The following is a 12169-nucleotide window of genomic DNA, read 5'->3' on the forward strand; positions in this document are numbered from 1 at the left end:
GCTTCTGAAATGTATAATTTCCACTTTGCAAATTTAAGACTTGATTCTCCCTTATGAAAAATATATCAACCCTTACAAACATGTCCATTAATTATAATCCACGTAATAATTCACATTTCCTGTTGCTGCAGGATTATGTTCCTGCTGTAGTAAACTGGCTCAAATGACCGTAAACCCTTATTATAATCGGGCGGCGTGATTTAATTTGCGCAATGCTTTTGCACTATGAAAATGTTGCCCGTAGTCAGATTTCAAATGATAATCCCTATGGCTGCAGATCAGTGTAGGCTAACCTCTTATTGCAGCTAACACCCACATAGCTGCTGCACGCGCCAGTGTTTTGTCCCATATTCGACAGATACTAGCCTGGTCTCAGATCTGGGACCAGGCTAGACAGACTCTACCCACTGTTCCATTTTACAAACGCTTCATGGAAGATGTTAGTAAAAATACCAGTCCTGTTAATTTGTCATCTCAACATGAATGAGTCTTAGATGTCTGTAGTCCCTGCACTGCAGCCAAGTGAGACTGGTGGATATGTGGGAGGAAATTGGCTTCTGTTGATAACAAAAAAATGTAATACTTCATTCATCTGACTAATTAGTTTCCTCATTCTAGTAGATGGTATGTTTCACCCATAGTACACCATGGTTGTGTTCATTTGGGCACACAACGTTTTTTTATTGGACAAGTCTAGGTAGTCCCTGGCAGTTCTTCAATCAGCTGCCTAATGAACACAACACAGTAATACATCATGATGATGAGAGAAAATATCCCAGGTGCATATTCTACCTCTCCTGATTACGTTTGTTTCTTCCTACATGCGAAGATAAGAGGAACTAGCATCCTAAAAGTTCAGTAGAACTCTAGTTCCTCATTAGACATTCAGAAATGTCAGGATGCATTGACACACAATGAATTCCAAAGTTTCTGGGTATACTTTTCATCAGAATGAAAATAACATGAAAATGAAAGTTGTTGTCAGTGCTGTTACCAAATATGTTTCTGTTCGCTATTGAGGGTAACAAAGTGTAGAGGGGTTTAATATTGTCCCCCCATCCTCCTGCCCCCTACCCTCTCATCCTCCTGTCCACCCTATCCTCCTGTCCCCTCCATCCTCCTGTCCCCATCCTCCTGTCCCCATCCTCCTGTCCCCTCCCATCCTCCTGTCCACCCTATCCTCCTGTCCCCATCCTCCTGTCCCCATCCTCCTGTCCCCATTCTCCTGTCCACTCCATCCTCCTGCCCCCCACCATCTCATCCTCCTGTCCCCTCCATCCTCCTGTCCACCCTATCCTCCTGTCCCCATCCTCCTGTCCTCCCATCCTCCTGTCCCCTCCATCTTCCTGTCCACTCCATCCTCCTGTCCCCTCCATCCTCCTGTCCCTCCCATCCTCCTGTCCCCTCCATCTTCCTGTCCACTCCATCCTCCTGTCTTCATCCTCCTGTCCCTCCATCCTCCTGTCCCTCCCATCCTCCTGTCCCCATCCTCCTGTCCCTCCATCCTCCTGTCCCTCCATCCTCCTGTCCCTCCCATCCTCCTGTCCCCACCCTCCTGTCCCCATCCTCCTGTCCCTCCCATCCTCCTGTCCCCATCCTCCTGTCCCTCCCATCCTCCTGTCCACTCCATCCTCCTGTCCATCCCATCCTCCTGTCCACCCTATCCTCCTGTCCCTATCCTCATGTCCACTCCATCCTCCTGTCCACTCCATCCTCCTGTCCACCCCATCCTCCTGTCCACCCTATCCTCCTGTCCCCATCCTCCTGTCCCCATCCTCCTGTCCCCATTCTCCTGTCCACTCCATCCTCCTGCCCCCCACCATCTCATCCTCCTGTCCCCTCCATCCTCCTGTCCACCCTATCCTCCTGTCCCCATCCTCCTGTCCTCCCATCCTCCTGTCCCCTCCATCTTCCTGTCCACTCCATCCTCCTGTCCCCTCCATCCTCCTGTCCCTCCCATCCTCCTGTCCCCTCCATCTTCCTGTCCACTCCATCCTCCTGTCTTCATCCTCCTGTCCCTCCATCCTCCTGTCCCTCCCATCCTCCTGTCCCCATCCTCCTGTCCCTCCATCCTCCTGTCCCTCCATCCTCCTGTCCCTCCCATCCTCCTGTCCCCACCCTCCTGTCCCCATCCTCCTGTCCCTCCCATCCTCCTGTCCCCATCCTCCTGTCCCTCCCATCCTCCTGTCCACTCCATCCTCCTGTCCATCCCATCCTCCTGTCCACCCTATCCTCCTGTCCCTATCCTCATGTCCACTCCATCCTCCTGTCCACTCCATCCTCCTGTCCACCCCATCCTCCTGTCCACCCTATCCTCCTGTCCCCATCCTCCTGTCCCCTCCATCCTCCTGTCCCTCCATCTTCCTGTCCCCTCCATCCTCCTGTCCCCATCCTCCTGTCCACCCTACCCTCCTGCCCCCATCCTCCTGTCCCCTCCATCCTCCTGTCCACTTCATCCTCCTGTCCCCATCCTCCTGTCCACTCCATCCTCCTTCACAGACAGATGAGATGGATGATGATGAAGGAGCTCGTCCACTGGCTGAGTCTCTGCTCCTGGCCATGGCCGACCTGCTGTTCTGTCCTGACTTCACTGTGAACAGCCACCGGAGAGGACCTGTGAGTACTCTCATCGGATCCAGTCCTTATTCATTTTGATTTAACCTTTATTTTAGCAGGGAATCCCATTGAGACCAAGGTCTCTTTTGCAAGGGAGCCCTGCAGCTTAACAATTACACAACAATTACCCGATCACAGCAGCATAGGAAATACACCAAGAAAATACAAAAACACAAAACACAATGATAAAAAACAACCACATTCCTCAGTTGAGAGGTCTTGAAGTGGGAAACTGAGAGAAATGTTTGTCTTGTGAGCGAAAACTTGAACCTTGTGAGAATTTTGTGCAACTTCCAGTGAGCGTTTACAGTGAACACTAAGGCTGTACCCTTACAGTTTTAGACGGTAGCCAATAGGCTGTACCCTTACAGTTTTAGACAGTAGCCAATAGGCTGTATCCTTACAGTTTTAGACGGTAGCCAATAGGCTGTACCCTTACTGTTTTAGACGGTAGCCAATAGGCTGTACCCTTACAGTTTTAGACGGTAGCCAATAGGCTGTACCCTTACAGTTTTACAGTTTTAGACGGTAGCCAATAGGCTGTACCCTTACAGTTTTAGACGGTAGCCAATAGGCTGTACCCTTACAGTTTTAGACGGTAGCCAATAGGCTGTATCCTTACAGTTTTAGAGGTAGCTAATAGGCTGTACCCTTACAGTTTTAGACGGTAGCCAATAGGCTGTACCCTTACAGTTATAGACGGTAGTCAATAGGCTGTATCCTTACAGTTTTAGATGGTAGCCAATAGGCTATAGTGGCTATTGGAGCACAATGTTGGCCTACAGGTAAACAGGTAGCCTGGTCCCAGATCTGTGTGTGCTGCATAGCCGGAACTGTTTCTGGAGAGAGCAGTAAGACAGGTAGCCTGATCCCAGATCTGTGTGTGCTGCATAGCCAGAACTGTTTCTGGAGAGAGCAGTAAGACAGGTAGCCTGATCCCAGATCTCTGTGTGCTGCATAGCCAGAACTGTTTCTGGAGAGAGCAGTAAGACAGGTAGCCTGATCCCAGATCTGTGTGTGCTGCATAGCCAGAACTGTTTCTGGAGAGAGCAGTAAGACAGGTAGCCTGATCCCAGATCTGTGTGTGCTGCATAGCCAGAACTGTTTCTGGAGAGAGCAGTAAGACAGGTAGCCTGATCCCAGATCTGTGTGTGCTGCATAGCCAGAACTGTTTCTGGAGAGAGCAGTAAGACAGGTAGCCTGGTCCCAGATCTGTGTGTGCTGCATAGCCAGAACTGTTTCTGGAGAGAGCGGTAAGACAGGTAGCCTGATCCTGTAACTATAGTTATAAGGTTATATGTGTGTAATTATCCCTGTGTGTATAAACTGCATAATCTTTTTTGAAAAGGTATGGACATCATACATGCACTTTAGTTAAAACCATTAACATATATAAACCCTGGATTGCTGATGTTAATGTTTGGCCATTGAGAGGCTTTGATATTGGCCCTCCCTAGTCGGAGCAAACCAACAAAACCAATGGAGAAAATCCCATAACATTTTCACATGGAAATAGCTTTTGATTTCTATGATATATCTTACAGTAGCCTATAGGTGGTCTTCAATACAGATCTACATTGCATGAAACCTTTAAAAACGTTTTTACATTATGAAGGGCTTGACATTCATTTATATAAAAAACTTGGTCTGTAACACCATGGGTCAAGATGACTGTAAATTGCAAATAACCACTTTACGAAAGAAAATTAATTAAAGAATATAAAGAAATGTGCACACAAGCAAGGCTCTGATCTGAACTGATCTGAAAAGCGCATTCGCTCGCGTGTGATTGAAAGACCGCTCGTGGGCTGCCAATAGAATTCTACTCTCCGTTGCGCTCAGGCTCTGCCTACTATAAAATCACAGACTAAATCTTGCAAAGTTGAATTTGTTTCAGTTTATTGCATTGAAAAGGGGCTGATATAATGTTGATTCGATCACAGAAAAATCGCTGATCTATATTGTGCAAACTAATGGGGCGAACTCACTGAAGTTCAATCTCTTGCGTCTCTGCACTGCCTGGCATTTCTTCTGCAAAGCAGTCCTGGAGGAGGTGGGCGGCCGCGTATGCGAGTGGTTTAGAGGCAACATTGCCCATGAGTGTACTGTCAAATTGCTTTTTTGGAGAGCTACTTGGTCTACAGGCTTTTGCTTCAACCCTGTTGTAACAGACCTGATTCAGCCAATGAAGGCCCAGGCGAGACAATTGAGGGTAGCTGCACCATATACAGTCATGATGTCTTCAGGTTTACATAATGTCACTTCTATCCATCTCCAACCAGCTGTCTTCAATACTGTCAATGCTGTTCAGGGAAATACTGGATCTTATGCTTAGTTCTGCTGCTTGACCTAGTCTCTGTAGACAGATGGGTTGCCTCCGTCAATGTACCAGTGTTACAGTTTACAGTGCTGTTGCCCTAGGTCTGGAATTACTGAGACTATGCTTGAAAGGTTTCCCCCTGCATTCCTCTCTGTCTAGAAAGGTGAAATAGTCATAGAGACTGTTTCCTTCTTCCTGGTGTTAAGTCAGACAGCAGCACTACCTGAACTGTCAACTGAGTCTCTTGAGATTTCAGAGATGATCCTAGTACCTGTCTTGTAGCTTGGGTGCCAGTCTGTTTCTACTCTCTTATGAAATTGTCATGCTTGACAATGACAATGGAGTAGGCAAAAGCCTAAACAGACCTGGGACCAGGCTACCTGTCTTACTGCTCTCTCCAGAAACAGTTCTGGCTATGCAGCACACACAGATCTGGGACCAGGCTACCTGTCTTACTGCTCTCTCCAGAAACAGTTCTGGCTATGCAGCACACACAGATCTGGGACCAGGCTACCTGTCTTACTGCTCTCTCCAGAAACAGTTCTGGCTATGCAGCACACACAGATCTGGGACCAGGCTACCTGTCTTACTGCTCTCTCCAGAAACAGTTCTGGCTATGCAGCACACACAGATCTGGGATCAGGCTACCTGTCTTACTGCTCTCTCCAGAAACAGTTCTGGCTATGCAGCACACACAGATCTGGGACCAGGCTACCTGTCTTACTGCTCTCTCCAGAAACAGTTCTGGCTATGCAGCACACACAGATCTGGGACCAGGCTACCTGTCTTACTGCTCTCTCCAGAGAGCAGTTCTCTGTGTCACTGAGTAATAGCTGAATTGCAATGCGGCCCATAGCAACGTATGGGGAAACTCAAAAAGAGGAGATATGTGTTGCATTTTAGGTCTGTCATGTATATCCTGCTTATGTCCGCCTAAAACTTGTTCTGTAACTATAGTTATAAGGTTATATGTGTGTAATTATCCCTGTGTGTATAAACTGCATAATCTTTATGGTATGGACATCACACATGCACTTTACTTAAAACCATTGACGTACAGTGAGGGAAAAAAAGTATTTGATCCCCTGCTGATTTTATACGTTTGCCCACTGACAAAGAAATGCAGAGGGGTCAAATACGTATTTCCCTCATTAAAATGCAAATCAATTTATAACATTTTTGACATGCGTTTTTCTGGATTTTGTTGTTGTTATTCTTTCTCTCACTGTTCAAATAAACCTACCATTAAAATTATAGACTGATCATTTCCTTGTCAGTGGTCAAACGTACAAAATCAGCAGGGGATCAAATACTTTTCCCCCCTGGATTGCTGATGCTAATGTATTAGCCGTTGAGAGGCTTCGGAGCCACCGGTCGGCCATATTGGCCCTCCCTAGTCGGAGCACTCCTCCATAGGAATGAATGTAATTCTTCAGTATTTCAAGTAAATGTTTCAAGGACAAAATTACATGTATTTAAGTATTTCTTGTGTTATTGGGGACAATAACATTAGTACTCAAAAAAAGTACGTAAGGGAAAATGTTTTTATATTTTATGTTATTTTAATTTGTATCTTTAGCTCATATAATATAATTTAAAAGTATGCATTATGGTGTCTCTAATAGAATGAACGTGTCAAAAATGAATGTAGACAGTAATACATACATTTCTATCGCTTCCGCAATCTGTTTCAACAATTGTGGAGGAGTACCAAGATGGCTGCCCTGGGGCTTCAATACAGCGCCCCCTGTCAGTTATCCAGGGTTTATACATATCATTGCTGAAATCATGCATGTATTACTTGTTAGAAGCATGCATGAACTTCTATAATGTATTTTTGTAAGGCTTAAAATAGACAGTATAATAATACATCTGCCATTTAACAGAAACCTTTATCCAAAGTGACTTACATTCATGTGTGCATGACCAACTGAGCCACACGGCACCGTACTTTACCAACTGAACCACACAGCACCATGCTCTACCAACTGAACCACACAGCACCATGCTCTACCAACTGAACCACACAGCACCATGCTCTACCAACTGAACCACACAGCACCATGCTCTACCAACTGAACCACACAGCACCATTCTTTACCAACTGAACCACACAGCACCATGCTCTACCAACTGAACCACACAGCACCATGCTCTACCAACTGAACCACACAGCACCATGCTCTACCAACTGAACCACACAGCACCATGCTCTACCAACTGAACCACACAGCATCATGCTCTACCAACTGAACCACACAGCACCATGCTCTACCAACTGAACCACACAGCACCGTGCTCTACCAACTGAACCACACAGCACCATGCTCTACCAACTGAACCACACAGCACCATGCTCTACCAACTGAACCACACAGCATCATGCTCTACCAACTGAACCACACAGCACCATGCTCTACCAACTGAACCACACAGCACCATGCTCTACCAACTGAACCACACAGCACCATGCTCTACCAACTGAACCACACAGCACCATGCTCTACCAACTGAACCACACAGCATCATGCTCTACCAACTGAAACACACAGCACCATGCTCTACCAACTGAACCACACAGCACCATGCTCTACCAACTGAACCACACAGCATCATGCTCTACCAACTGAACCACACAGCACCATGCTCTACCAACTGAACCACACGGCACCATGCTCTACCAACTGAACCACACAGCACCATGCTCTACCAACTGAACCACACAGCACCATGCTCTACCAACTGAACCACACAGCACCAAGCTCTACCAACTGAACCACACAGCACCATGCTTTACCAACTGAACCACACAGCACCGTGCTCTACCAACTGAACCACACGGCACCATGCTCTACCAACTGGTCTACGGAGGACCACCTGACTCGTTGTTTGCTTCATATGGTGTATTCATTGTTTTAGATGACTGAACAATGATGTGATGGTGTAGGGAGCAGTAGTAGCTCTCTCCCAGTAGTTATTGGGATTGATGGTCCCATGATGATGTCACCATCCTACAGGACTCTGTGGAGGACATGCAGACCATAGACAGCTGTGAGTATATCTGGGAGGCAGGGGTGGGGTTCGCCCAGTCCCCCCCACTCAACTACATCCACGACCTCAACAGGTGAGTCACAGTGATGAGAGTCCTTATGTTGACGTCTGTGTTCTGATGAGCTTTATGATCCTCTTTCTATCCTCTGTCTCTCTCTCTCTACCTCTCTCTCTCTCTCTCTCTCTCTCTCCTCTCTCTCTCTCTCTCTACCTCCACTATCTCTCTCTCTCTCTACCTCCACTATCTCTCTCTCTTTTGCTCTCTCTACCTCTCTACCTCTCTCTCTACCCCTCTCTCTCTCTCTCTCTCTACCTCCACTATCTCTCTCTCTACCTCCACTATCTCTCTCTCTCTCTCTCTCTCTCTCGCTCTCTGTGTCTCTCTCTCTCTCTACCTCTCTCTCTACCTCCACTATCTCTCTCTCTCTCTACCTCCACTATCTCTCTCGCTCTCTCGCTCTCTCTCTCCCTCTGCCCCACTATCTCTCTCGCTCTCACTCTCTTTTTCTCTCTCTCTCTCTCTCTCTCACTCTCACTCTACCCCCACTATCTCTCTCGCTCTCCCCCCTCCCCCCACTCTCTATCTCACTCTCCCCCGCTCTCCCCCACTCTCTCTCGCTCTCCCTCCACTCTCGCTCTCCCCCCACTCTCTCTTCCTCTCCCTCCACTCTCGCTCTCCCCCGCTCTCTCCCCTCTCTCTCACCACTCTCCTCCCACTCTCTACCTCTCTCTCCCCCCTCCTTTCAATTCAATTTCAATTCAACTTAAGGGATTTATTGGCATGGGAAAGCAAGTGAAATAGATAATAAACAAAAGTGAAATAAACAATACAAAATTTACTGTAAACATTACACTCACAAATGTTCCAAAAGATTAAAGACATGTCAAATGTCATATTATGTATATATACAGTGTTGTAACGATGTACAAATGGTTAAAGTACAAAAGGGAAAATAAATAAACATAAATATAGGTTGTATTTACAATGATGTTTGTTCAGCACTGGTTGACATTTTCTTGTGGCAACAGGTCACAAATTTTGCTGCTGTGATGTCACACTGTGGTATTTCACCCAATAGATATGGGAATTTATCCAAATTTGATTTGTTTTTGAATTATTTGTGGGTCTGTGTAATCTGAGGGAAATATGTGTCTCTAATATGGTCATACATTTGGCAGGAGTTTAGGAAGTGCAGCTGTTTCCACCTAATTTTGTGAGCAGTAATAGCAAGCAATAGCAAGGCCATGCTCACCAAGTCTGTACATAGTCAAAGCTTTCCTTAATTTTGGGTCAGTCACAGTGGTCAGGTATTCTGCCACTGTGTACTCTCTGTTTAGGGCCAAATAGCATTCTAGTTTGCTCAGTTTTTTTGTAAATTCTTTCCAATGTGTAAATTCTTTCCAATGTGTCAAGCAATTATCTTTTTGTTTTCTCATGATTTGGTTGGGTCAAATTGTTTTGCGCTCTCTCTCTCTTTCTTTCTCTCTCTCTCTCTCTCTCTCTCTCCCCCCCCCCCCCCCCCCCCCCCCCCCACAGTGAACCTCTTTCTATGTCTGATTTTGACCACTCAGGACGGAGCTGCTGAGGCTGCTGCTGACCTGTTTCTCTGAGGCCATGTACCTCCCTCCCTCCTCAGACAACACCATCCTCAACCCCTGGGTCAGCTTCTTCTGCTCCACAGAAAACAGGTGAGGTGCACACACACACACACACACACACACACACACACACACACACACACACACGCACAATCCAACACAAACATACACCAAACCACATCACTTCCCCCTAACAATAACTGACACAAATGATTATTTCCCTCTGTCCACCTACCTCAGGCATGCCCTGCCTCTCTTCACCTCCCTGGTAAACGTGGTGTGTGCCTACGACCCAGTGGGCTATGGCATCCCCTACAATCACCTGCTCTTCTCCGACTACCGGGAGCAGCTGGTGGAGCAGGCCGTGCAGATCCTCATCGTCACCCTGGAGCACGATGGAGGAGGGCTGGCCCACCGACCCCCATCTCCCTCCAGCATGGAGGACCAGGATGTAAGGCCGGGACCCTTCTGTACAGGGGGAGGGTGATGCTGTGTATGTGTGTCTCTCTGTCCGTGTGTGTGTGTCTCTCACATTTAATTCAACATACATTGTGCTAACATTCACCTTCAGAGACCAGGGGCCTGTCATGATACATTGTGCTAACATTCACCTTCAGAGACCAGGGGCCTGTCATGATACATTGTGCTAACATTCACCTTCAGAGACCAGGGGCCTGTCATGATACATTGTGCTAACATTCACCTTCAGAGACCAGGGGCCTGTCATGATCCATTGTGCTAACATTCACCTTCAGAGACCAGGGGCCTGTCATGATACATTGTGCTAACATTCACCTTCAGAGACCAGGGGCCTGTCATGATCCATTGTGCTAACATTCACCTTCAGAGACCAGGGGCCTGTCATGATACATTGTGCTAACATTCACCTTCAGAGACCAGGGGCCTGTCATGGCCCTCAGTTGTTGCTGTTACATAATTTTTCTCTCTGTCTCTCTGCAGTCTGTGGGCCCTGACAACCTGTTTGTAAACTACCTTTCAAGAATTCACAGGGAAGAGGTACAGTCATTCTTCTTGTTGTCATATTTTTCACACATTTCAAAGCAAATCAAATCAAATTGTATTTGTCACATGCGCCTAATACAACAGGTGTAGATCTTACAGTGAAATGATTACTTACAAGCCCTTAACCAACAATGCAGTTCAAGAAATAGATTTTGGAAAATATTTACTAAATAAACTAAAATAAAAAATGTAACACAATGGATGTAACACAATAAATTGGCTATAGTCCGGATGGCCATTTGATGAATTGTTCAGCAGTTTTATGGCTTGGAGGTAGAAGCTGTTAAGGAGCCTATTGGTCCTAGACATCCTCCTTTTAATGGTGTATTACATGTAGACTGAATGCTACACTGTTTTAGATGTGAGGAATGTTCAGTCTAATTTTTCCAGGTTCCAGTGCAGCCGTGTCAAAGACCCTAGTCTAAAGGTCTGACCCTAGTCTAAAGAGCTGACCCTAGTCTAAAGGTCATGTGACCCCCTCAGTAGGACTATTACTTTGTAGTTCTCTCTTCTTTGTAGTTCTCTTTTCTATGTAGTTCTATTTTCTTTGTAGTTCTCTCTTCTTTGTAGTTCTCTTTTCTATGTAGTTCTATTTTCTTTGTAGTTCTCTCTTCTTTGTAGTTCTCTCTTCTTTGTAGTTCTCTTTTCTTTGTAGTTCTATTTTCGTTGTAGTTCTCACTTCTTTGTAGTTCTCTTTTCTTTGAAATTCTCTCTTCTTTGTAGTTCTCTTTTCTTTGTAGTTCTCTCTTTGTAGTTTTCTTTTCTTTGTAGTTCTCTCTTCTTTGTAGTTTTCTTTTCTTTGTAGTTCTCTGTTCTTTGTAGTTCTCTTTTCTTTATAGTTCCTTCTTCTTTGTAGTTCTCACTTCTTTGTAGTTCTCATTTCTTTGTAGTTCCCTTCTTTGTAGTTCTATTTTCTTTGTAGTTATATTTTCTTTGTAGTTCTCTCTTCTTTGTAGTTCTATCTTCTTTGTAGTTCTCACTTCTTTGTAGTTCTCACTTCTTTGTAGTTCTCACTTCTTTGTAGTTCTCGCTTCTTTGTAGTTCTCGCTTCTTTGTAGTTCTCGCTTCTTTGTAGTTCTCGCTTCTTTGTAGTTCTAACTTCTTTGTAGGTCTCATTTCTTTGTAGGTCTCATTTCTTTGTAGTTCTCATTTCTTTGTAGTTCTCATTTCTTTGTAGTTCTCTTTTCTTTGTAGTTCTCGCTTCTTTGTAGTTCTCACTTCTTTGTAGTTCTCTTTTCTTTGTAATTCTCTCTTCTATCATGTTTACACGCTTTCTCCTCTAATGGTACTTCACAAGTGCAGCTTTGCTATGTGAAAAGACCTTAGTCTAAAGCTCTCAAATGAAAATCTGAACCTCAGAGCCTGCTTGTGTCCCCCCCTCTCCAGGACTATGACTTTGTGTTGAAGGGACTGGCTCGCCTGTTGGTAAACCCTCTGATGCAGACCTACCTGCCCAACTCTACCAAGAAGATCCAGTTCCACCAGGAGCTGCTGGTGCTCTTCTGGAAGCTCTGTGACTTCAATAAGGTCATATATAATATATTATTATATATATTATTA

The 12169-nt window shown here is 45.6% G+C and overlaps 1 protein-coding gene across 1 annotated transcript in view; it reads left to right on the forward strand.

Annotated features, from left to right (window-relative positions):
- The window catches only part of LOC106606387 (protein HID1), a 113030-nt gene that overhangs the window by 55766 nt on the left and 45095 nt on the right, over positions 1–12169 (forward strand). Inside the window, exons 4-9 of the mRNA XM_045715702.2 lie at positions 2500–2616; positions 7954–8060; positions 9560–9676; positions 9827–10037; positions 10547–10603; positions 11996–12136. Coding sequence (XP_045571658.1) covers positions 2500–2616; positions 7954–8060; positions 9560–9676; positions 9827–10037; positions 10547–10603; positions 11996–12136 — 750 coding nt within the window. The remainder of the gene's footprint in view (positions 1–2499; positions 2617–7953; positions 8061–9559; positions 9677–9826; positions 10038–10546; positions 10604–11995; positions 12137–12169) is intronic.

This window comes from Salmo salar, chromosome 03 (assembly GCF_965601325.2).
Source record: "Salmo salar chromosome 03, fSalSal1, whole genome shotgun sequence".
Taxonomy (NCBI): domain Eukaryota; kingdom Metazoa; phylum Chordata; class Actinopteri; order Salmoniformes; family Salmonidae; genus Salmo; species Salmo salar.